Raw genomic sequence first — 26,809 nt, 5'->3', positions numbered from 1 at the left:
ACTAGCTTGGATACACTACGGCCTGATATCTTGGGTGAAAGAAAATGAGCAGAGCGCCCAATCACCTTGTGGATTCTGTATGCTTGATATGAGTCTTCAGTGCTCTTCTGACATCCAAGGTGTGCCATAGCCTCTCAGTCAGTTGCTGTGGGTTTGGACAGAATGAAGGGAGAACAATCTCCTGGTAGGCACAGAAAGATTTCACTTTAGGCAAGAGCATTTCTGGAGCTCTAAGCACCCCCTTGTTCTCACTGAACACACAGTGACATTCCTGCATAAATAAGGCTGCCAGTTCTGAAACTTGGCTGGCTGATGTAATGGCAACCAGAAAACAGATTTTGAGGAAGGTAAAATGGTGATACAGATATCAGAGGTTCGAAGGGGTGGGTGGTTAGGGATTTCAACACCAGTGGTCCCACTTAGGAAAGAACCATTTGACTGCTGGTCTGGACTGTCTAACTGCTCTGAAGAACCTGGATTCTGAGGGTTCTCAGCTAGAGCCCGAGGATGCAGCAATCAGTACGCTACTGAAGGCTGACACCTGGAGTGCTATGGTGATTGGCTGAAGTCCCTTATCCATTTCTTCTTGGAAGAAGTCCACAATAATTGGACTTCCAGGATCTCTTGGATTTACTCTGTGCTCTTGACACCAAACACTGAATTTGATCCAGATAGGGGAATAAGTTTTTAGTGTGGAAGCTCTCCTAGAAGAGAGCAGAGTCCCTAAACACTTTGGAAGATAGGCTAACTGCAGCTAATGCTTCCTTTTTGTTAACCCGGTAAGCTGTATTCTACAGAGAGCTACTGATTTTTAACCACCAAACTTACCCTACAGATTTGCACTCCCTCCCGTATCTATCACCGAGGGTGATCTATACCGTAAGGACCACTTAATGATCTTCCCAATGTTGTTTGTACCGTTAGCTAACTATTGTAAAGCACTTCAGATAAAAATGTTATATAAAAAAACCTTCATAATAAAAGTTTCTACAAATAAAAGCCCACAACTTATATTTTAATATCAGTAGTCTTACCTTTCTAATGTGATAGATGTGCCCTCTCCCTCACACTGCGGTAGCCCCTGAGAAGGGGCTGGGAAGGAGAGGGGCCTCTCCCTCTCTCCCCCACCACAGCAGGCACAGAGCAGAGGCTGTGAAGGAGAACCATCTTTCCTCGGCAGCCAGAGGCCTAGAGCTGGGGAAAATTGCCTCTCTGGCCACCGCAGCCCTGCATGTCCCAAATTCCCCCTACCTCCTCTTCTCACCCCACTGCCCCCTCCCCCAACCCCCCTCAACCCCCACCCCCAAGGCCACCACCTCACCTTACATGTGTCTCTTCTCCATGGTCCAGACACCTAATTAGTGGAGCCATGCCTGCATGGCTCCACTAATTAGGTGGGTGGCCCTTTATTCTCGTGTGCTGCTGCCCAGGCGCGCATCTTAGAGGGAAATATCCACGGACCACTGTTCACAGTTTGACCACCTCTGATGTAAATAATGATAAATCATATAGAGTAATCTAAATCACTTGGAAGCTGGGTCCATTCAAACAAAATGTGTTTTAATACAGCCAAATGCAAAGTTATACACCTGGAATACTGTGTACTGTTCTGGCATCCACATTTTTAAAAGGATGTTGAAAAACTAGGTAGGGTGCAAAAAAGCCACAAAAATGATTTGAAGGCTGGAAAAAAGACACTTTAAAGTTCAATTTGTTTAGCTTATCAAAAAGGAGATTGACGGGTGACTTGATTACATTGTACAAGTACCTTCACAGGGAGAAAATAGTGGATACTAAAAGACTAATCTGGTTGAGAAAGGCATAAGAACCAATGGCTGGAAACTGAAGACAGGCAAATTCAAATTAGAACTAAGACACAAATTTAACACAAAGGGTGAATAACAACCAGAAAAAACCACCAGGGGAAGTGGTGGCTTATTGTCTTGATGTCTTCTAAGAAGACCCGATGTCTTTCTGAAATACATGCTTTAGCCAAATACAAATTAGTGGGCTCAACACGGGAGTAACTGGGTAAAATTCAGTGACCTGTGACATCCAAGTTAGACTAGATACCTAATGCTCCCTTCTGACCCTAAACTCTATGAACAAGCTAATGATCAAAAGCACGTTCCTTTGGCAGAGAGAGAGTATGTGGACTGGTAGCAATCACTGGAGAGCTTCCATTCTGCAGTTCCTGAGCTAGACTACTCAGAGAGCACCACAGCTTTGAGTTCTCCTGTTCCATTTGGCTTTCTCTGTCACAATGGGGACAAACGGAGAGGATACCAGCAGGTGGTGCTATTTGGGGAATGAAATTTCAGTCTTCTGAAGGAGAGAGGAAAGAGAAAATGCTCACTAATGCCCCCAAATCATCTCTGTTGGTAGGGTATTCCAGAGTCTTGGGCCTGCTACGCAGACGGTTGTTTTTCTGGCTCCCTGAAGTTTTTACCTCAATGCTATTAGTCAGTGTGTGCCAGATGACTGCAACTGTCATGATGGGTCCTAGATGGAGAAATGATCTTTGACATTGAGTGAGCCTATCCATAAAGGGCTTTGTAGATCAAGACCAGAACCCTGAAGTGGATCAAGAAGCCAAAGGGGAACCAGGTGCAGATTGTGGAACACTGGCACAAAGATACTTTCTTCATCTGATCCTGTTTCAAAGATGAGCTATTGTCCATGCTGTTATGCAACACATATAGCTTCCTTGTGAACTTCTTTATCCAGACCTAGGTAAACATTCCAATATGGAAGTGATAAGTGCATGAACTATTGTAGCAAGTGTTTGTGAGGAAGGGATGGGATATCACAGTTAGCCAGAGATGAGAGGAGAAGCTTATGCTGACTGCTGCTATTTGAGTATCCAGAGTCAGAAATGCTTCTGTAATATCTTTGGAGGATGCTTTGTAAGCTGAATGATTGCACACTGAAAACAATCTTTCATGAATAAGGTTGACAGTTACTTTAAAACGTAAAAAAATATTTGTGCAGCTTGGGATTATATTAGTTCTTTACACTGTAAAAGCCATAACATTCATTGGCATGATGATACAATTTCAGTCATTTTAAGATCCATTTAAAATGCATTACTTAGAAAACAAACTGGATTATTTTTTATTTATGTGAATATAATCAGACAGGCTCTCATCAGCGGTTTCCCCAATAAAATGACAAAATGCATTTTGTCCTTTCCCCTATAGCAAATGTCCAAAATAATAAGATGTTTAACAAAATGAGTGGAGATTTATAGAAATAAAATAGTTCTATACATATGATAAACATTAATATTTTACTAAATGTTAAATGTATGAACTTTATCTGGATTATGCACTCTAAAAAAAAAAAAAAAAAGTATTGCTGCTATGAAAATAGAGTGACACCAACTCAAATCACATTTCTATGTGCAAACTTATGCTTGTACTAGAACATCTAACATCACTTCAACGAAAAAAACTTACCGTCAACGGGACTTTATGGATTTCTACTTTCACAGTTTTGGTTGCTCCCTCACTGTCTTACGCATTAACGTGCTGATATCACTCACACAGACTGCCCTGGGAGAAACTTAGATGTAGTCTTTTTACAGACTCTGCTAGGGAGTGCCAATAGCAGCAGTAAAGCCAAAGTCGAAACTGAAGCGGCAACAGACCACTGTGAGCATGGAGAGGAAAAGTGAGCTTGAGCACATTTGGTGCTGTTGCTCTTCAAGCCTGCTGATAGCGCCTTTATAAGCATGAGCAGTGGAACAGAAATCCCCTTATCGCCACACCCAATGCACAGTTTTGCTAAAAATTTTAATGTTTCATTTTAAACATTGTTTAAAGGGTGCTGCTTTACCTGAATCTTGAATATAAAAATAATCAAGTTGACAATGTCCTTTACATATTTCTGAATCAAAGGTAAATATGAAACAATGTAGTGTGTGAATGTGAAGAGCTGCATATCACTAAATCAAATACAGTGAATGAACGACTGAATTAAAATTTTCCAGTATAACACACACACAGAGAAATATTTTCTTCAGAAATCAAAGTACAATAATCTTTAAAGCCATTATTTTATTTTTAATAAAATGATTTTCTAACAATTTACAAACATAATTATTCATATTTTCTAATCACACTGTAAACTTTATCAAATGCAACTAGTTGCTTTGCACTTTTTTTTTTCTTAATAAAATGAGCCTCTCTTTAAAAATTAAATAAGGAGTATATTATAATGTTCCTTATTTTCAAAAGATAACCTCCCAATAGATATACAGTCCACTAACATATATGAAATTGCACATTGTTCAAATACATTACTCTGTACAGTAGTATATTTTGAATTGCTTATATTTTGTTAATTACTATAGGCTTCAAATAGGTAGGATCTGAAGCATTAAAAATGGTCTATCCATTCATCTCCAGTTTCACACACATTACTCCATTCCTGTAATTCCTGGGAATCATTTATATTCCATATTCTGGCAAAAGATTTTAGCCTTTTTCTGAAAAAAAAACCACAAAAATCAAAATAAGGACATGTATTTAAATTTACAAATATATCAATTAGCCACTGAAAACACTGAAATTGTTTTAAAGTATTTTTGCATGCTGTAAAAAAAAGGAACAAGACTTATGAGCTCAAAGTAAAATCTTCCAATAAGTCAAAACACTATGTTAACAGTGCCCACTGTAAATATGTGGGTAAAATTTTCTACAATATACATTTAATATTTTTGGTCACTATGATAGGCTCATGAAATGCAACAAATTATCTTCATGAAGCTGCCACGGTACAGAAAGCAACAAGCAAATGGCACAAAAGACTGAGCACAATATAAGTCAATGAAGAGAAATAGGAAAGTGATTTACATAGATAAGAATGTTAAAAACAATGCCAACATTCATTCAATAGCAGTAGTACAAGCATATATTTCAGCAATGGAAGAGACTAGAAAAACAATGTAGATATATTCTAATTTGTAAGTAAATGCACAAATCCAATTCCTTTTTTTAATTTTTGAGACCCAAGAAAGATAGTGAGTCAGAGAAACTAAGTAGAAGCAAGATATTTAAAATGAGTGAGAATGTATTTCTGATATTTCACATGAATATGAAAAGCTAGTGAAGTCCTCAGATATATCCAATTAATTTTCCCATATAACATGCAATGAGGTACAGAAAAAACTGACGAGTCAGCTGGCCTTGTAGGTCTAGCGGGAGCACAATATATTGCTATGTAAGGATCCAATTTTGATCCTCAAGATCATGTCCACATTTCCAGATGGGAAGCAGCTGAGAGCATACTAAATTCCAGTGGGAAGGAACCACTTCTTTTCAACTGCCCATAACCCTATCTGGCAAGAGTCGTGTTAACAGAAGAAGATGCATCTACCAATAAATAATAGATGCATATTATCTAACTGACCATACTGCACAATTTTAAGAAATCTTTCTATTCCAAAAACATGAGTGCTTTTCTTTTTTTTGAAAATTTCATTTTAAAATGTAAACATTCAAAATATTCAATACTACTATTAGAACCCTGTTGGGTATTTTCTGTCAGAAAATGTTGATTCATCAAAAGGTCTCAATTTTGTTCTGATGTAGAATGGAAAAATTTTGAAATCTCAAAAAATCATCATAGGACAGGAAAACCATTTCCTATGACCTAATTACTATCAGCCCAATAATGCTTTTGTCTTTGACAAAGAGTATATCACAAAGTAATGCTGCAGATCAAAGAAATGGGGATATTTCAACAAAAAGGTTTCTCAACTCTGACCAGTAATTGGAACCTGCGTCTCTCACATCCCAGGTGTATGTCCTAACCATTAGGATATAGAGTGAGTTGCTTTCTTTTTCTGGCCCAATTAATATTTAATTATGCAAAGGGAACAGATCCAACATGAGATACTGAGATACACCCATTCTAGAATCGCCAGCAGTCTGGTGGGGTCAGGACACTTGCCCAGGAAATCTCAAAAATGTTCATGGAATAGGAAAACCATTTCCCGTACAGTACTAATTAGTATCAGTCCAACAAAGATTTTGTATCTGACAAACAGCATATCACAAATTATTGCTGCAGATTAAGGAATAGGGATATTGTAGCAAATCAGTATTTTTTTCTTATAATTTTAAGAGTCAGAAATATAAAGCAACAAAACTAATTATTATTAAAAATGGTTGAAGTCACATTCTCTGGGTAAGAGCACCTGCAAAACACTGATATTAGTAAGATTATAAAACTGAAATTAATGGCATGTATAGATATATCGAAGAAAATGTTTTTTATCAAAAAGTAAAAACTGGAACAAAGAATTAGGCACTATACAGATGGAAAACTTCTTATGGTATGCAATCGAATGACATGTTTGATAATTTTGGACTAGATAACATACACATTACTTTAGGCCCCAGATTCTTGAAGGAATCATGAATATAAGGATGTTATCTGCAAAGTGTATGCAAGAGGTCTACAGTAGCATGTGCACTTCCTGGACCAGTAATACCACCAGCCATATTGAAACTGGAGTTTACACAATAAGGTACTTCCTTCTTTAAAAACAAGTGAAGATGATGAAACATCAAAACCATAAAAACAAAGACTGAACATTTTATAAAATTATAATACTATGTACGTCTCCTAAATTATGCAAGTAGACGAAGAGTACAGCATGTGGACTGCATGCAAGACTGAATAGTAATTTCCACTTTGAAGTTTATTAATACTATTATTATTTATTCTATTATTTGACAAATATACAATGCTATACAATATCAAGTGAAAACATATTTTAAGGTATATGCATACCACTGCAGTGTTAAGGGTCAGCTATCAATCATAACTCTACATCTCCTGATTTGTGAATACTTAATCTCTCAACTTTTTAGCACTTCATTCCAGAAGGAATGGCCTAAAACTTTTCATGATGAACAATGCTTGGGACATTTTCTAAAGAACTCTGATGTCCCTGTGGTTTGCAGTAGGACTTTTTACATTTAGCAGGGGAACAGTTTTGAGTCAAAGTGCCTTTTGCTGTCATAAAATTGCAGGGTTGGAAGTGACCTCAGGAGGTCATCTAGTCCAACCCCCTGCTCAAAGCAGGACCAATCCCCAGACAGTTTTTTACCCCAGTTCCCTAAATGGCCCCTTCAAGGATTGAACTCACAACTCTGGGTTTAGCAGGCCAACACTCAAACCACTGAGCTATCCCTCCCTGTAATCAGATGGCACCATGTAATTCCACACAGATTAGGCAGAGTTGTAAACTTTTGAAAATCACTATTGTCTATCTGTGGTTCCCATAATTTAGCTTGTTTTTGGCAGCATACCAAAATTTCAAAACACTATGGCAGTGTACACTCAGTGCGCCCTATTGTGTCACGTCAACATTTATAGTTAGGACAAAATCCAAACAGGCAAATGGATTATCTGGATGTTGCTGCTCATTTAAATACTTTTTGCCTTAGGGAGATGGGCATTGCACCAGAAAGCAGGAGGCTCTGAGTTCAAAAATCACTTCTGCTGACTACTGCTGCTAATTCTGTACCCTTCACAATTCTTATTAAGCAAAACCTCATATCACACTGAAATATTTCACAAGTTTGGAGCAGAACCCTGATCTCTAATATAGGAAATCAACTCCTATCTACTTAGCCACATTGCCTCTCAGAAAGAACCCACCGTGATTTTCTCTTTGTCTAGGTTGTCTGTAAAAGAGGCCACTCATATTTCAGTTTCTTGTGTTGTTGTTGTCTAGTGGCTGGTCCACATGAGATAACAGCCTTGTCCTGCTGACAGCTAGTGTAGTTAGTTCTGTAGTTCAGGTGGCAGAACGCTGTGCTGTGCTGGAGTACTGAAGGCACACAGTTCAAATCTTGGTGATGACTCCTGGTGAGGGGTTTACTACAGTTGCTGACAAATTAATTTTCTTTTCCTTTTTCTCTTTTTACAAAACTACATATAAAAAGCTATCTTAAAAGAATAACTATGTAAGCTTAATTATAAGAACTAGAAAATTAAGACAAGTCAGAATTAACGTTACCTACTCAACTAAGGTTAGGTTATAACACTGCCTTAGCTGGTTCAAATTGTTTTCTCTTTGCATACCAGTTTTTAATGACTTTTAGAAGCTCACTACAGCAGATTTATGAGCAGACACTCATAGACAGAGCAGCACTACAGACATTTATGAGCAACTTGAGGTTTTACTTTTGAATTACGGGGCATATAATACTGACAAGTGTAAATTACTGCATAATTTTTCTTCAACCCTTTCTATATCCTCTATGTATATATTAAGGTGTTATTGTCCTGTTCCTAGAACATGACAGGATAAGTACTGGCTTTAAGCTCTGTAGACTGCTTAGGTTCAAAGGAATTGTTTGTACCCCAAAATAATTAGGACCTAAAAAATTTGCCCTGGAAATCCTTCTGTCTATATTATTTATTATAATCAGAAAGAGCTTGATCTATATTACATTGCTAAGAGCTGGTTTGATTTCACATTTCAAAAGAGACTCAGAAAAACTCATTGAAGTTAGTACAAGTCATCTTACAGTGCAGATCTATTATGTACAAACCAACATAAATAGAAGAATCCTTACAGACTTCAACATTTTATGAGTCTTTAAATCAGACATAGAATTAACTATTTACAGTACCTATCTGTACTTCTGACTAACCTGTTTACATACAGGTGTTAAAATGTTATAAGGTCTATAAAAAGTTATGCCAATTAATACACTAGAGAATTATCCATCACCTATTGTATAAGACAGCCCCGAATGGAGCACCCTGTAGTGGCAGACTAGGGAAGAAACAGAATACCTTCCTCAGTTTCCCTCCTTGAGAGGCCACAGTAACTCCATGCCAGATTTCTTACCTCAATCATACCCTACTTTGGGGACAGTTTATTACCAAAAGAGTGCAAAACAGTTGATAACAAAAGACCCCAAACATAGTCTATTTATCACCCCACTACAGAGAGTCCTTAAAAAAAAAAAATCACACATTCTCTTGTCCATCAACATAGCACATACCAAATTCTAGCATCTTCCAACACAGCTAGGCTCCTTATCAGTCTTTTTGTCTCTCTCTCTCTCTCTCAGGATAGCCATCCCAGCCCTTCCAACTGGAGCATAACCCCACTCTTCCCAGTGGGAACCTCCACAGACCCCCTGCTGGGAGATCATCCTCACCGTTCCCCTAGGGTCCCTCTCCAGCATGAAGACTTCAATGTATAAGCCCATTTGCAGCTACTCTGCTTTCAGCCCTCTCCAGCCCTCAGCTTTGGATCTTCATTTTAGCAGTTAGCAGACTAATTCCTCTGCTACTCAATGGACTTCAGCCCTCTCCAGCCCTGGCTCTTTGGGCTTGAGGAAGTCAGCCAGTAAACCTCTCTTGCTGTTCTCCTGCCTTCAGCCTTCCCCCAGGAACCACGTACAGCAGTAATACTCAGGCCTCAGTGGTTCAGGAGCCAAATTAGCAATCAGCATTATCCAAAAGAGCCACAGTAGTATGAATTCACTGTTACATTTACTCTCTCTCAATAAAATTCTCACAGCAAAATGACTGACCAAGTATTATATTTTATCAGCTACAATTGGTTAATAACATAGTAATTGGTTGGTTAATAATTAAATCACATATTTGGTTAATAATTAAATCAAAGAGCCACAGGAGACACATTAAAGAGCCACTTCGGCTCTCAAGCCTCAGTCTGAGCATCACTGATGTACAGCTTCTTCCACGAAGCTCCTAGTCTCCTGGGCTCTGGCAGCTCTGAGCTGCCAGTATCTCACTCCCAGGCAGTTCTCACATGCCCTTGACTTGACCAACTCCTCCACTGTCTCAGTCTCTTCCCATTTATATGGCCTAGGTGCCTTCTCTTAAGCCTAATTGGGAAGCAGATGATTAATCACAGGTACTCTGGCTTCTTCCTTCTTAAAGGGTCAATGTCACCCTGTGACACCTACATAATGTACAGTATATGTATAAGCACATATCTGAAATTTAATACCACTAAAAACATTAAAATCCCTAAATTTCTGGAAAATGTAAAGTTTTGAGGTTTATCAACGCTAATACAAAGATATACTCTTAATTAAATCAGAAACAAAGCTATCCAGATCCTTCTCTATTTTTATAAATAGCTAGCAAACTCTAACTCTTAAGTAAATAAATTGAAATTATTTTTAATTTTAAAATATCTGGGCTAAGCATTTTAAGACATCAACTAATTTTTTCAGTACCTATTAATAAATAAGAAGTTATGTGAATAGACATCACATTTATATTTATTTTCTTCCTGAAGAAAAAGTAAAAATACGTTTTAGACCAGTGGTTCTTAATCTTTACTGCAGCCTGCACCCCTTTGGTTCTCAAAATATGTTCTCGCACCCCTTATCAAAAATCGTTGAAGTAGGTCAGTTCTTTAAACCTAAATTTTTTGTTTGTATATTACAGTAATAGTTAAAAAAATAATAAATACATAGGTTTGATGAAACAAAGTAGTTATACTTACGTACCTGTGCTTAATTTGTGTTTTCTGTGTTTTACCTTCCAAAAAATCTGGCATGTCTCACACCCCCAGGGGGTGCATTCACCTCGGGTTAAGAACCACTGTTTTAGATGAACAAATTAGCTTACTAAAAGTTGCTGTAAAAGATTCAAAATTGTTTCTGTGTACACTAGTTCATATTTTAAAAAAACAAATATACTGCATATTTTAGGTAGTTTAAACCTTTGATAGGGTGACTGAATATACAACTAATTTCAATTATTTAATCTATAAAGCTTAGATTAAAAAGGATAGTATGATTTCATACACTTTCACACAGATGATTTCAAGAGCTGTTTTCATTTTATCTTAATTAAGTATTTAAGTGTGTCTGGTATAACTCTTAATGCTCTTTCTGATACCCTATTTACTGGGAAAAGCTCCCCTATTCACATCTGAAGGTTTCATTACAAACAGAAGACTTCATCACAATTATTCTGACCTTTTCATATTTATTAATCCCTCAAGCTCCTTTGATTTGTGAGCTGCCTTCTTTAAGATTTCTTCAGGAACATCTGCTAGTTTAGCAACATTTAGTCCATAACTCCTTGCAGCAACTCCTCTAGTTATTTGATAAAGAAAAGTGATAAATTCAGGATTCTCTTCATCTTCAGATCCTAGAGAATAAGTAAAAGAAAAATCACTATTGTATCAATAAAACTCAAAGTCCTGAAGATGGAGTTGACAGAACAACAACATATTATCCGCACAATTCATAGAATATCAGGGTTAGAAGGGACCCTCAGGGGGTCATGTATCTTCCTTAATAACCATACAACATTAAGCCAAAAAAACCCCAAACAAACAAAAAAAACCAAAAACGATTATCTCAAGTGCCAAAATATCTCTAGCTACTAGTATACTTTGCATAGCCCCTTTCCAATAGCTTTACTCTCATTTGGTGACTGATTTGAGAAGCTGTGTGTGTGGAGAAGCTACAGAATTGGGCCCTCTCTCTTTGTAAGGCTGGCAAAGTTACTGACACTAATTTAGGCTACGTTTACACTGGACACTACTGATGGTGACATGTAGGATATGTGTAGGTATGCATCACAATGAAAAGTGTCTTCATCTCACTGTGGTATGTCTCTACACATACCAGTGAAAGGCTGTGGCAGCAGAATGTATTTGGAAAAGGCTCCAGGGGCAGGGAGCTGCCAGAGTCTCTCTGCTGCCTCCATCCTACCAGAGCCTCTCCTCACTGCCAGAGTCCTTTTTCTGTGGCTGAGGCGTGTCTACACTAAAGAGAAAAGTCGATCTAAGCTACGCAATTTGAGTTATGTGAATAGCAAAACTCAAATTGACATAGCTTACACCTACTTAACGCGGAGTGATGTCGACGGGAGCCACTATCGAGCGTCGATCCTCTGGTAAGCATAGATAAGCCCTGAAAAAAGGCTCTAGCAGCTCCTGTGGCAGGGAAAAGTGCCAGCAGTGGTGAGGCAGTGGGACTGTACACTGCTAAAAGTAGCAGTGTAGACAGGGGAGGCAATGCTCGGGCATGTAGAGAGTGGCGTACAATATGTACCCTAAAGGTTCATATTCATCTTTACTCATCTAAACAGCGCCTTACTGGCTACAATGTTCTATATACCCATGTTAGTGGGGTGTGCAGTGAATGTACTCTACATGCTGCCGTAAGTAGTGATCAGTGTAGACATACCCTTAGTGTACAGTTTAAATACATAAAACTAACTAGTTCTCCAGAACATAATACCATGTCTCTCCAATATTCCTGAATAGACATGAAGGAATGTAGAAAGTGCCAGGACCCATGCAAGCAGGGTCTCTGCACACCCAGCACACCAAAAGGCTCTCTGGTCAACAGTGAGTTAGGTGCCTGGTCTTGATCTGATGAAGAGTAGAGGGTGGGGATGGTGGAGCTGCAGTTACAGTTGGAAGTTATACATAAGGGTTGTCTTCCAAAGGTTCAGGTGGGAGCACAAAAGTCATCACAGCTATTGGGACCATGATGATTCCTTTCCTCTGTCCCTGTGGAGATCCCCAGTGCATACCCCACTTATTCAGGTTGTGTGTTGAGAACAGAGAAGAGAAATTGACCCCAATCACTGCCATTCAATCGTTCCTCTTTTCTTTGGAAAATGATGATGAGCTCTCAGTGGCGAAGCTCAGGCTCACTCAGCCTTTGAGTGCTGTTTTGAACTCAGTGCCATGGCTTCAAGCCAGTGGAGTTGGCTTGACAACGAAGGGGAGCCGGCAACAAAGCAGGAGAGGTTTGACAGAGCATAAAATAGAGGCTGAGCCAAGCGAAAACTTTGCAAAATATACCAAAAAGTCTAACTCTGATGAAGTTATTCAAACCGGAAGATAACAAACAAGAGAAAGATGAGGGTAGTAATAGACACCGCTGAGCTCCTGCTCACAGCCTGTGATGGGGTGGGGGTGGGAGAGAGATAGGACTGCACCTCTTATATGTTCTCAGGAGAGGAAACATGAAAATACAGGCAGTGTGCATGCTCAGACCAACTCACATTGCTATCTAGAAAGTTAATACAGCATGCATAATATGAAGAATGGGGTCCATGTTCAAAGAAGAGGAAAAATTTAATATTAATTTCCTTCTTATCTCATTAACATAATGAGAATATCAAATCAGCCTGATAACCAGACTATAATATTTAAATATTGGATTTTTTTTGTGAATGAGATAGTTTGATGATCACGCAGGTGATTTCCTTCATTAGGAATGCCACCGTAGGTATGACACCATAAAAAACATCAGCCAATTAGAGCATGACTTTAGACAATCAGTGCTCAAAATGCATGTATCCTCATTTCTTGTCATTTAAATAAAACATAACACTGAGGTCAAATTCTACCTACTATATGTTGGTTGATGGCTCACACTGAAAGAAATGAGAGTTATGTGCATATATGCCAGTGCGAGTTTTTGAAGCATCGAGGTAGCGGTGTACCATGTCACCCGATATAACATGAATTTGGATATAACGCAGTAAAGCAGTGCTCCGGGGGAGAGTGGGGGGCCGCAGGGCTGAGCACTCCGGTGGATCAAAGCAAGTTCAATATAACACGGTTTCACCTATAACGCGGTAAGATTTTTTGGCTCCCAAGGACAGCGTTATATCAAGGTAGAAGTGTAGTTACAATTATTTGAGTACACTTTTTAAACCAGTTAGCTTGAGAATATCAAGTAAACAATAACAACATATAATATTTTAAAATCTGGTGTTCAAAGTGTACTAAATGCTGTGTATACAAATAAGGAAACAAAAGGTTCCTAGTTCTGATGTATTTACAGTTTAAACAAACAATATATCCTAAAGCTAATTAATCATGAAACAAAGAAATAAACATGTTTCAGTTTTCAAGCAAACAAGATTTAAGATATAAACTGAGATTCTTAAAGCATTCTAGTGGATTCAGACATGCATCTTCATCATATTTGTGTTTAAATACCAAAATCTCAACCTATATATCTTTATATTTGTAATACTAGTAAACTCAGACAATTTCATATTATACCTTTTTGTTGTTCACTTTCTTCTTCATTCACCAGGAAGGCCATGTGGTAGTTCCCAACCTGCTCTGGGTATATCTTTTCTAGATCACATACTGAGGGGTAGTGAGTGACAAACAGTGTCAGTGATTCCACCTACAGCAAAAGACACACATGTATGAATATTTTTTTTCAACAGACATTTAGTACTAGTGTCCTCTCTTCCATAGTTCTTCACTCTGTGAAGCTGAACACATGCACATTGCTCCACAAAGGAAAAAATCATCTTGCAGACCTTCTTAGCACAGCATTCAGAGTTCCCCTATAATACAGATACAAATACATTTTAAACACTTACATCTCTGATAAAATGTTCAAGTGTAGCATAGGCAATAGCAATTCCATCATGTGTGCTAGTTCCTCTCCCCAGTTCATCCAATATTACTAGTGAACTTGAGGTTGCTTTTCTTATTATCTCTGCTGTATCTGTTAGTTCCTCCATAAAAGTACTCCGACCCTTGTATATGTTGTCTGCAGCACCCATTCTGCAACCAAAAACAAGGCAGTTTGTTTAATTTATTAAATTCAAATCAAAAGACCCTGTGTTTTGGAAAACAAGCACAAAAAATTCAATATTTTTTAAAATCAAATCAGCTTCCTATAAAACTTTTCTTCTTGTTCCAAGGACATAGACATATAGCTTGAATTATTATTTAATATCTGTAAAAGAAACAACAAAGTCTATCTCATACAATTCTAAACCTCTTTTTAAAAAAGGTTACAATAATACACAGATGCAAAATCAAAGACATTCTAAACAAAATAAATATCCTGTAGTATAATGATATGTAAGTAACAAAAGTACCCTAAAGTGATGGGATGTACTGACCTTGAAGGATTCTAGGGAAGAACCTTTCCAGCTCACCAGTAATCTGGCTTGCTCAAAGGCAAGTAAACCCATTATACTTGTATCTGCTTCAGGAGTTCTATAAAACCAGCAGAGGTTTAAACAAGTGAGTTTACTTGGCATGCGGTCCTTGTCATTCTGACAACAAATCCTGCTGGAAGAGCATAATCTGCTTAATATCTCTTGAAAAGGCCCGGGAACTCAAGAGACCTGCTATCCCACAGTAGGGACTCTAGTGAAGATAGACTGTAATGAAGAATAATTCTTCTATGCTTCGGACAGTTTCTTGTAAGCACTTTTATTAATGTCAAACAGAGGCAGTTGAGCTAGGACCTGAAGTGGAGAAATCCTGGGGGTGCTTTTGGGGTTTTTGTTTTTTTTTTTGTTCTGCTAAATGAATCAAATAAATGTAACATTTCAGGCAAGGGGGAAGACTTCATTAAACAAAGTGTCGGGGTGCCTCATTTATGGTGGGGAAATCTAGGCTTTGTTACAGAACTTAGTATTCAGAATGGAAGAGGAATCAAGGCATAACTGAAAGTAGCAGGTATTGTCATTCCCAAATATAGGTGCAGAATCAACTCATGGCCTCTGGAATTTGTGCACTCAAGCAGTGTTTCACTCTGAAGAGACCTCTGGATAATCATCATAGTTTGGTCTTGCAAACAGTAATATTTGGTGAATGGGAATTAATGTAGTAGTTTGTCTCAGTTAAAGAAGCAATCTTGCTGACATCCTTTAAAATCATTAGGAGAAAAAGATTTAGGAAACTTTGTATGGGACTGAAGAGAGGTCTCCCATTATCTGACACAATTGTTACAGAACTGCTCACTTGTAACCAACATACCAGAATGGCCCCAATGAACTCATTTTTGTGTCAAGGTCAGTACTGACTTGTCTTTGTTTATTTTCACACTTAATTGGATGAACAGAAGCAGAATCTGCTGGAAGAAGTCTGCTACATATTGACAAGACTTCCCATGAAGCAGATAGTCATGTCAAACTGGGAACACCCGGATTCCCAGTTTCCTGAGGTTAGCTGCCACTACTGCATAGCACTTTGTGAACACAGCTGTGGACAGGCCAAATGGCAGTACTCTATAGTGGTAATGGTAGCCTCCCAATAGGAAGCTTAGACACCTTCTGTGGGCTGGGTGGACTGAGGTATGAAAAGAGGCATCACATATGCAAACTACAAGCGGAATGGCTTTTCTTGTGAAACAAGTCCAGTTTCTTGGTCTCTTTGTCTTTAGGTGTTGACCTTTCTTATCCCAGTGAGTCTTCTCATTGGCTGCTGCCACCACCAGTGAGCCTGGTGTGGTATCGGTGTAAAATTGTTCAAATCCTTGACAGAGGATTTAATAGCAGCAGTCTTCTCTCTAAGATGTTGGAGCCAATGAGGCAGGGGTTTGCCACAGTAGTTGGGAGGGTCTAATAAATCTTCATGTATTGGGAGATATAATGACCTGATATAGAGGTATGGAGAATATCAAGGAGCTTTCCAGGTTTGTCTTGGACTATACTGACAAGAATCTTTAGGGTAGAGATGACTTGTAATGTCCTGAAATGCCTCATCTGATCATGTGTTGGTGATATCTGGCTGCACACACACACCCCAACACACACACACACACACACCCCCCGCTCCATAAAGGAAAAAAAAATCCTTGCAGATGTGCTTAGCGTAGCATTCAGAGTTCCCCTTTAATACAGAAACAAATACATTTAAAAGTGTATGACAGATTAGACACTTACATCTCTAATAAAATGTTCAAGTATAGCATAAGCAATAGCAATTCCTTCATGTGTGCTAGTTCCTCTCCCCAGTTCACCCAATATCACTAATGAACTTGAGGTTGCTTTGAGGTGAATGATTTGGGATTAAAGTGCAATACTGAAGTAGTTCTGAGAATAAGGAATGTCCCCTAGAGGCCAAGACGGTCAAAGGGGTAGAAAGCATAGGGAGCTAGTGGCTAATGGAGAGGGTACCGAGGATCTGGATCCTCTTGTAGAAGTAGAAGTGGGTGGCAACCTGAGCAGCAGTGACCCAGAGATGGTCAAGTTCAGGATCCTGACAAAAGAAGAAAGGAGAGCGGCAGAACACAGCCCCTGGACTTCAGAAAAGCATACATTGACTCCCTCAGGAAACTAATGGGCAGGATCCCCTGGGAGTCTAATATAAGGGAGAAAAGAGTCCAGGAGAGCTGGCTGTATTTTAAAGAAGCCTTATTGAGGGCACAGGAACAAACCATCCCAATGTGCAGAACTAATAGCAAATATGGCAAATGACCAGCTTGGCTTAACAGAGAAATCTTCGGTGAGCTTAAACACAAAAAGGAAGCTTACAAAAAGTGGAAACTTGGACAGATGACTGGAGAGGAGTATAAAAATATTGCTTAAGCATGTAGGGGTGTAATCAGGAAAACCAAAGCACAATTGGAGCTGCAGCTAGCAAGGGATGTGAAGAGTAACAAGAAGAGTCTGTGCAGGTATGTTAGCAACAAGAGGAAAATCAGGGAAAGTGTGGGACCCTTACTGAATGAGTGAGGCAACCTAGTGACAGATGCTGTGGAAAAAGCTGAAGTACTCAATGTTTTTTTTTTGCCTTGGTCTTCACAGATAAGGTCAGCTCTCAGACTACTGCAGTGGGCAGCACTGGGGAGGAGGGGAGCAACCCTTAGTGGTGAAAGAATAGGTTAAAGACTATTTAGAAAAGCTGGACATACACAAGTCGATGGGGCTGGAGGCAATGCATCCAACGGTGCTGAGGCTGTTAGCTGATGTGATTGCAGAGTCATTGGCGACTATCTTTGAAAACTCGTGGGAGATCCTGGACAACTGGAAAAAGACAAATACAGTGCTCATCTTTATAAAAGGGAAGAAGGAGAATCCGGAAAACTAAAGTCCCTGGAAAAATCATGGAGTACATCCTCAAGGAATCCATTTTGAAGCACTTTGAGGAGAGGAAGGTGATCAGGAACAGTCATCATGCATTCACCAAGGGCAAGTCATGCCTGACCAACCTGATTGGCTTCTATGATGAGATAACTGGCTCTGTGGGTATGGGGAAAGCGGTGGACATGATATACCTTGACTTTAGCAAAGCTTTTGATATGGTCTCCCACAGTATTCTTGCCAGCAAGTTAAAGAAGTATGGATTGGATGAATGGATTATAAGGTGGATAGAAAGCTGGCTAGATCGTCAGGCTCAACGGGTAGTGATGAATGGCTCAATGTTTAGTTGGGAGCCGATATCAAGCGGAGTGCCCCAGGGGTTGGTCCTGGGGCCAGGTTTGTTCAACATCTTTATTAATGATCTGGATGATGGGATGGACTGCACCTTCAGTAAGTCTGCAGATCACACTAAGCTGGGGAAACATGTAGATATGCTGGAGGGTAGAGACAGAGTCCAGAGTTACCTAGACAAATTGGAGGATTGGGCCAAAAGAAATTGATGAGGTTCAACAAGGACAAGTCCAGAGTCCTGCACTTAGGGCGGAAAAATCCCATGCACTGCCGCAGGTTGGGGACCGACTGGCTAAGTGGTAGTTCTGCAGAAAAGGACCTGGGGATTACAGTGGATGAGAAGCTGGATATGAGTCAACAGTGTGCCTTTGTTGCCAAGACGACTAGCGGCACATTGGGCTGCATTAGTAGGAGTGTTGCCAGCAGATTGAGGGAAGTGATTATTCCCCTCTATTCAGCACTGGTGAGGCCACATCTGGACTACTGTGTCCAGTTTTGGGTTCCCCAATACAGAAAGGATGTGGAGAAATTGGAGAGAGTCCGGCGGAAGGCAACGAAAATGATTTGGGGGCTGAGGCACATGACTTATGAGGAGAGGCTAAGGGAAATGGGTTTATTTAGTCTGCAGAAGAGAAGAGTGAGAGGGGATTTAATAGCAGCCTTCAACTACCTGAAGTGGAGCTTCCAAACAGGATGGATCTAGACTGTTCTCAATGGTAGCAGATGACAGAACAAGGAGCAATGGTCTCAAGTTGCAGCGGGGGAGGTCTAGGTTGGATATTAGGAAAAACTATTTCACTAGGAGGGTGGTGAAGCACTGGAATGGGTTACCTAGGGAGGTGGTGGAATCGCCACTCTTAAAGGTTTTTAAAGCCTGGCTGTCACAAAGCCCTGCCTGGGATGATTTAGTTGGGGATTGGTCCTGCTTTGAGCAGGGGGTTGGACTAGATGACATCCTGAGCTCTCTTCCATCCCTAATCTTCTGTGCTTCGTAGGCTCCTGTATCTTTGATAACCAGAATCAACCCTAGAATCCCTGCCCAGTGTGAGAGTCTGAATATCTTGACCCAAGGTATTTTGCTGGGGAACCTTCCTTGGTATTCTCAGATTCAGAGGAGAAGAAAGAATACTCCCCATACAGAGGAAGCCTGTATCAGTTGGTGCCTGGACTGAGTGAGATGTAGTGGGTACCAAGGATGTACTAGGTGCTGATGTACCAGTAGAGGTACTTTTAAGGCTGCCAGTAGAGTTGAGTCTGAGGATACACAGAGGTCCTTAGCTGCTAAGTAAACCCTTGGCATACACATGTCAAAGTCTGTGATATTTGTTGCCAGTGATGGTACCGATGGAACTGGTTGCAGACAAGATGTTCTTGAAAAAGTCAGTACCAGGGCCATTGGTACTGTAGTCATCGATACCAAGAGCCTCAACGTCACAGAGCCACTACCAGACAATCTCTGAGGCAACAGAGTATCAGTTCCTGAAGCAGAGTGTCTAGTGCCTTAATGGGCACTACAAGAAGTCTTCTTAGATCTTGAGTTACCCTTAGACTCAGTCAGTTGAGAGGATCTACAGGCCTTGGAAGTTGAAGGGCATGGAGGAGAAGAGATATGTCTCTCCTCTCTCTCCATCTTATTTTTTTCCCCCTCTGAAAGTATTTCCCAGAGGTAGACAACGGGTATGCTTAACTTTGAGCTGGGGCATGATTCGTAGCTTGAGGAGATATAACTGTGCTAGCTCTGATCAGCAAAGTGAATGGCAGGATGTGCTAGCTGTCCTCAGAAGATACCCGTCAGAGATGCTAGGTATGTACTTGGGGCAGGTAGTTCCTCCTGCCACTCACGTGGCCTCACACAAAAGGCAGTCCTTGAATTTTGAAGATTTATGTTCAGTCATGTCTACTAAAGTGTAGTAAGTAGACTAACGAGTATAACCCAGGTAAACAAAGAAAGAGGAAAAAAGAAACTCTATAAAAATTCCTAACAAGATTCTAAATTAGTCCAATCAAAGGAGTCCTGACCATAAACTGACCAAAAGAATCCATTGCAAGGGCACTGAACAAACACACACCAAAAGTGAAAAGTATTATATACGGACAAGCATTTGAACAAGAATCCTTTTTTCTGACTAAGCTATCTTTGTTGCCATAGTGAATTTCCTACACTTAACCTAAATGTCCAAATTTGGGATTATTTTTTTATTTTTCCTTCTAATTATCTGGATTTTTCTTACTCTTGATTGGCCATCCATATGTCCTAAGTATGTGATTTTTAACGATGAAGAATCAGTTCAAAACTCTCAGTTCTACTTATCATTCACTTTACCATTGTTTACATAGTTTCCATGGAGCCCTCAAATCTATCTAGCAATTTGTTCATCTAATCTACATTCACAGAAATAAAGATTTTAAGAATTTCCTGACTAAATGTTCAAGCTCCAAGCAGAAGTGAAGTGGCCATTATCTTTTCCTCATTCTTAGCAATGGCTGTAAAAATAAGTCTTAAACATTGAAATCCACCTCAATCTAATCCAACCAATGAAACAAAAACCTGATAAAGTTTAAAAATGCCATAAAAACTATTAATGTCACCAATGAAGCAGTATGGATCTAATTTTCTGTAACTGTTCATGAACATTATACTTTTGGAATTCCTTAAGATCATTAACAATCAATACAATCTCAAGAATGCTTAGAAATAAGGGTTATCAAAAATTGTGTTGGCAACAATTCACAACATTAAATGCTGATGTGTAAAGCAAATCAAATAAAGCATTCATTCCTTAATTTAGATTACATTATTTTTATCGTGTCACAAATGTTTTACAGTGATATTTGTGGTTTAAACTATAGATCTGAATACAAATTTAGGTTAGTGAATCTTTTTCAACTCTGAATCAACTTCTAGAAGGCTCTACGTACAATTGTTTTGACTTAATTTTTGAATGTCTGGTTTAGCCCTTGTAAATTTTTCATGAAATCATAATCTTATGCCTCTTTTGCATAGATATAACTAACGTCTTTACTTAGAATCCAAATACCTCTAGCACAGTCAAGAACAGTAGTAAATATTGGCTGGGTTACTATCCTTATACTGGTTATGTTCAAGAGAAATGTTACAGATATTCGTTCAGGCCCTGATCGTGAAAATACTTACGCACATGTTTAGTTCTGCGAGTAGCCCCATTAAAATCTAAGAGTTTCTAAGTATTTTTATCTGGTACCCACAGTATGGGATGGGCTAAATTTTTATATTTTATGAATAGAAAAAAATACAACCAGCTATATTTTATATATATATACACACTACACCCATTACTGTGGTAGAAAATACTAGATAGACAGAAAAATGTAGTATGACTGGGGAAACAATAGTGATACCAGAATGGAAGCATCCAGGTATCCTATGAACTATCTATAGTGGCCTTTACTCGAAGCCAGAGGCAGAGAAAGATAACCATGGCTGAATGATAGAAGAACACACAAAGGAAATGCATTGAAGAACAGGATGTAATATTCTAGACTGCAACAGGAATGTTACCAGCTCCATTTAGTAGTTGTTGGCAGGAGTAGCACATTATATTAAACTTCCAGTTCTGTAGAATTTGTTATTAAAAATATTTATAATATATAAACCCAGTAGTATAGTTATATTTTGTAAATGATATTGTGTAAACAAGTAATATGATTATGAGCTCCTCTTAAGTGCTGGCGAGAGAGTCATCAGTGCAGAGCAAATAGAGTTTGGCTAGAAACAAATTGCTAGATAACACCCGAGACATCCAGACAAAATAAAGCAATTTTTGTACAATTAAAAGCTCTTTATCTCGCTGTATTCAATATACAACGTAAGACCATTTCAGTGGTTATTACTTTTTTGTGAAAAGTTCCAAATAGTAAAGATCTTAAGATACAGACTATAACAGCATTATTGCAAGAATATTTCAGAATATATTATCTGATGTGCAACACGATGTAGTTCCATTTAAATCAGCAGCACTGAGTGTTTAACTATGTGCTCTCCACCCAGATAACAGATGCATGAAAGCCCACTGGGAGAATGGTGTCCCTTAGGCGAGGTCTACACTCAAAAGTTAAATCAACCCAGCTATGACTCTCAGAGGTATGAAAATTCCACATCCCTGAGCAATGTAGTTAAGCAGACCTACTCCCTGGTGTAGACAGTGCTAAGTCAACAGAAGAATTCTCCTACTGACCTAAATACTGCCTTTTGGGGAGCCAGATTAACTATGCTGACAGAAGAACCCCACCCATCATGGTAGCAAATGGTTACACTGAAGAGGTATAGCGGTGTAGTTGCAGCTATAATGTTTCAAGTGTAGACTAGCCCTTAGTGCGTCTTCACTGCAAGGAGAGGTGGGGTGCATTCTTAACTCAGGTTAGCTAAATTTACTCAGATTTTAACTCAGGGTATGGCTACACTTGCAGCTGTACAGTGCTGGGAGTTAAAACTGTCTTCGTACAGCTGAGTAGGGAAAGCACTGCAGTCTGTCCACACTGACAGCTGCCAGCGCACTGTCATGGCCACATTTGCAGTATCTGCAGCGGCATTGGGAGCGATGCATTATAGACAGCTATCCCAGCGTTCAAGTGGCTGCAACATGCTTTTCAAAAGGGGGATGGGTGGAGTGTGACAGGGAGCGTGGGGGAGAGAGTGTGGATTTTTGGAGCCGACACTGTGTCAGCTCCCTGCCTTGCAAGTTCTGACTCCCTTCCCCACCCCCTCTCACTCACTGAAAGCAAAAAGCAGCTGTTTTTTCCCTCACAGACCAGATAAGCAGCTGCTCTGAAACAGAGCCCCCCCCCGCCATGCTGCTTCTCTCCTCAAGCAAACACTAGCTGTGGGCATTCCAAAGAGAGCCCCCCTGCCTCTGCTCATTCACAGCAAACAGGAGCTGCGTTTGTTTTTTTGATAAGCAGCTCTGGGAGCCCGGAGTTCACAACTAAACAAAGAGGCATCACAACAAAACAAAGAGCAGAACCTTCACTTAAAAGGATTATGGGAAGCTTCCGGAGGTCAGTCACAGCATACTAAGATTATTCCCTGTTTACACTGGCACCCCAGCGCTGCAGCAGCAGCGCTATACTGTTTATTCCTCTCGAGGAGGTGGAGTACAAGCAGCACCGTAGCCATGGAGATACAGCGCTGTATGTGCCTTGCCAGTGTGGATGGGGAGTGAGTTACAGCGCTATAAAACCACCAACAGCGCTGTAAAGCCACAGATACAGCGCTGTAACTCTCAAGTGTAGCCGAGGACTCAGGTTAGCAGCTGAAGTTTAACCCCATGCTTCTCTCCAGGGTTTAACCTGAACTGCTAAAGGGAGTTAAAAGCCAAGTGGCCATTTCCTCATTATTATTTTAAATCTGGATTAGCTAACACACATTAAGAATACTTTGCTTATTTGTGGTGAAGACATACCCTCAGGGTATGTTTACACGGCAACAAAACATTTCTGGCTGGCCTGAGCCCCACGAGCCTCACTCAGGCTTGTGGGGCTCAGGTTTTCAAGCTAAAAAATTGCAGTGTACACGTTCAGGCTCAGGTGAGAGCCCAGGCTCTGGGACCCTACCCTCTTGCAGGGTCTCAGAGCCTGGGCTCCAGCCTAGCCCAAACACTTACACAGCAATTTCAGAGCCCCGCAGCCTGAGCAAGTTGGGTGTTTTATTACAGCATAGACATACCCTTACAGACAAAAATGTGGCTGCAGCCACATCTCTTAACATGCATTTTCTCACTGATACCTGAAAACAAACAATACTGAATGAAACTCTGAAAAATTAGGTTAGTAAGAACAAAGGCATTTGGAAAATCCTTGTTTCCAGACAGCTCACATTTTGTACGTAATGAATGATACATTCATTTCCAGTTTAATGCTAAACCAACTGTACAGTTCAATTGAACTTTAACATTTTACACTTTAATGTTGGCAAGGCTCAATTTGCTTTAAAAGCCCATTTGTCTAAAATACAGATTAGGAAATTGGTTCCTATTGCAGAGGAATGATCTGTCTGCATATTGTCTTTACAGTACTGACTGTATCATCAAATAAGGACATTCATGCCTCCTAGGATGGTTTGGATTCCCATGCACCACAGTAAATAAACCCAGTGTGGCAAGGCACCTCCTTTGCCTTGCCAGGCTCAGTGTTTTCCCCCTCTGGTGAGAGGCACAGGGGTCCTGATGTAAATCAGTCCTTCTGCAGAAAGTTTTTATCCCTCACTCAGGTTTTATTTTCCAATATTTACAAAGTGTGCCTCAGGGTAAGCCCAAGCAGTACTCTTCAGACAAACAAAGACACACACAACAAGGGAATATCTTTCCCTGCCTCCTCCCTGGAGCACTGTCTCATTATGCTGGCCTCTGGGTGCCAGTCCTTCCCCAAACAGTCCATTAGCTTGGTTATTTTCTCTACAGAGAGTAGCGCAGCCTTGCACCCAGAAACCTCTTCTTCTGGCTGACACTAGCCCTGCTGCAACTCTCACCTCTCCTCCTCTTTCACCGGAAGACTTTTTTTTAAATGACACAGGCAGCCCTTAATTGGACTTAGGTGTCCCTAGTTGACCTGAAGTAATCCCTTTTCAGCTCATACAGAAAAGGGTCTTTAACATTCTAGGGCTAATATACCTGCCTTCCCCCCTACCACACTCTCTGGTGGCTGTCCAGTCTGACTTTGTCAAACCACGTTTCTTCTTGCTGATTTGGGTCATCATTTGTGTCCTTTGGGCAGTTTTAACAACCTACACTCAGCAACATTATTCATCAGGAATGACTGACAGTGAAGTAAGTACTCTTCACCCATAATACATCACCAATGTGATTTACAATGTTAATACTAGTGCCAGAAGAAAGAGATCCTTTTCATGATCCAAAAAAGGGAAGTTGAGAAAAGTGTACATAAAATACTCTTATAAAGTAACCTAGCAATTCCTGTCGCACAAAAAAGCATCCGTGGACTAAAATGTCATTTCAAAAATCAATTTACTAAGGTAAAAATAGGAAGTTATACTAAAAAAATGGAATTTGTGAAGAAGACTGCTTTGAGCAGGACATGGACTAGATTCATAGAATATCAGGGTTGGAAGAGTCCACAGGAGGTCATCTAGTCCAACTCTCCTGTTTAAAGCAGGACCAATTCCCAGACAGATCTTTGCCCCAGATCCCTAAATGGCTCCCTCAAGGATTAAACTCTCAATCCTGGGTTTAGCAGGCCAATGTTCAAACCACTGAGCTATCCCTCCCCATCCTTCTAAGACAAGGTGAGTGAGGTAATATCTTCCATTGGATAAACTTCTATAGGTGGAAAGGACAAGCTTTTGAACTTCACAGAGCTCTTCCTCAGGTCTGGAGAAGGTAACCAGAGAGTTTCCAAGCTAAATATAAGGTGGGACAGATTGTTACACATAAGGGGTTCATATGTTTTTGAGATCACTGAAAATGAAATGGCCAATCAACACCTCTGAAGATGTAGAACAACGAAGGTTTGTAGAGAGTATGGTGTATTACAAATTGTTGTAATGGGTCACAAAAAACTAAAACCCACAGACTTAACAGAGGTTAAGTCTAGCCAAGTTATAAATTAAGTTCCCAGCTTTTCTTTTGAAGATGTTGCGCAGACTTCCTTTGAAGACAAGGACTGAGAAGTAAACTATGGAGTGATCACTTTTTGAAAAGCGTTTGTCCACAGGTGATAGGATGTTTTTATATTTTAGCATTTTTCTGTGTGAATTCAGTTGGAGTGTAGTGCATGTCTGGCTTTACCCACATAGTTATTAGAGCATTTGATGCACTGGATGAGGTACACCACATGTAGAACCCACTAATCTCTCAGTTCCCATTATGCTATGTCAGGGGTGGCTAACTTGTGGCTCCAGAGCCACATGCGGCTCTTCAGAAGTTAATATGAGGCTTCTTGTATAGGCACCGACTCTGGGGCTAGAGCTACAGGCATCAACTTTCCAGTGTGCTAGAGGCTGCTCACTACTCAACCCCTGGCTCTGCCACAGGCCCTGCACCCACTCTACCCCTTCCTGACCCCTCCCCAGAGCCTGCAGTGCCCTTGCTCCTCCTCTAGAGCCTCCTGCACACCACAAAACAGCTGATCAGGAGGTGCAGGGAGGGAGGGAGAGGTGCTGATCGACAGGGCTGCTGTGGGTGGGAGATGCTGGAAGCAGGGTGGGGAGCTGTTAAGAGTGTTGCTGATGTATTACTGTGGCTCTTTGGCAATATATATTGGCAAATTCTGGCTCCTTCTCAGGCTCAGGTTGGCCACCCCTGTGCTATGTGAATATTTAGACATGTGGTAGCCTTACAGCCTTCCCACCTCACCCTTTCTTAAAACAACAAAGGAAAAAATACGCTGCTCTCCATACATCAAACAATACATACTCAGACTCCCATTTCCAGTGTATGTGCCAACTGGAAGGCTGAATTATTAACCTAACTGTCAAGAAAGTGAAGCTCACATGTCAGAGAGGGAAGGATCTGGCAGTCTAGAGAAACAAATTTGGGATCTGGGTACCTCGAACATTCCACATCCTCTCCTACTGCAGTCATAAATATCTGAGCGCTACATTTATTTAAACAGGATTAACCTGACTACTTCGTCC

At 40.1% G+C, this 26,809-nt stretch overlaps 1 protein-coding gene across 1 annotated transcript in view; it reads right to left on the bottom strand.

Annotated features, from left to right (window-relative positions):
• Nucleotides 1-4,038: 4,038 nt before the first annotated feature.
• Nucleotides 4,039-26,809, bottom strand: part of MSH3 (mutS homolog 3) — a 177,753-nt gene continuing 154,982 nt past the window's right edge. The window contains exons 20-23 of the mRNA XM_075067487.1: nucleotides 14,389-14,575; nucleotides 14,057-14,186; nucleotides 10,995-11,169; nucleotides 4,039-4,489 (exon numbers count right to left, since the gene is read on the bottom strand). Coding sequence (XP_074923588.1) covers nucleotides 4,381-4,489; nucleotides 10,995-11,169; nucleotides 14,057-14,186; nucleotides 14,389-14,575 — 601 coding nt within the window. The 3' untranslated portion in view covers nucleotides 4,039-4,380. The remainder of the gene's footprint in view (nucleotides 4,490-10,994; nucleotides 11,170-14,056; nucleotides 14,187-14,388; nucleotides 14,576-26,809) is intronic.

This window comes from Chelonoidis abingdonii, chromosome 6 (genome assembly GCF_003597395.2).
Source record: "Chelonoidis abingdonii isolate Lonesome George chromosome 6, CheloAbing_2.0, whole genome shotgun sequence".
NCBI lineage: Eukaryota > Metazoa > Chordata > Testudines > Testudinidae > Chelonoidis > Chelonoidis abingdonii.
This window is presented reverse-complemented; position numbering and strand designations above follow the sequence as displayed.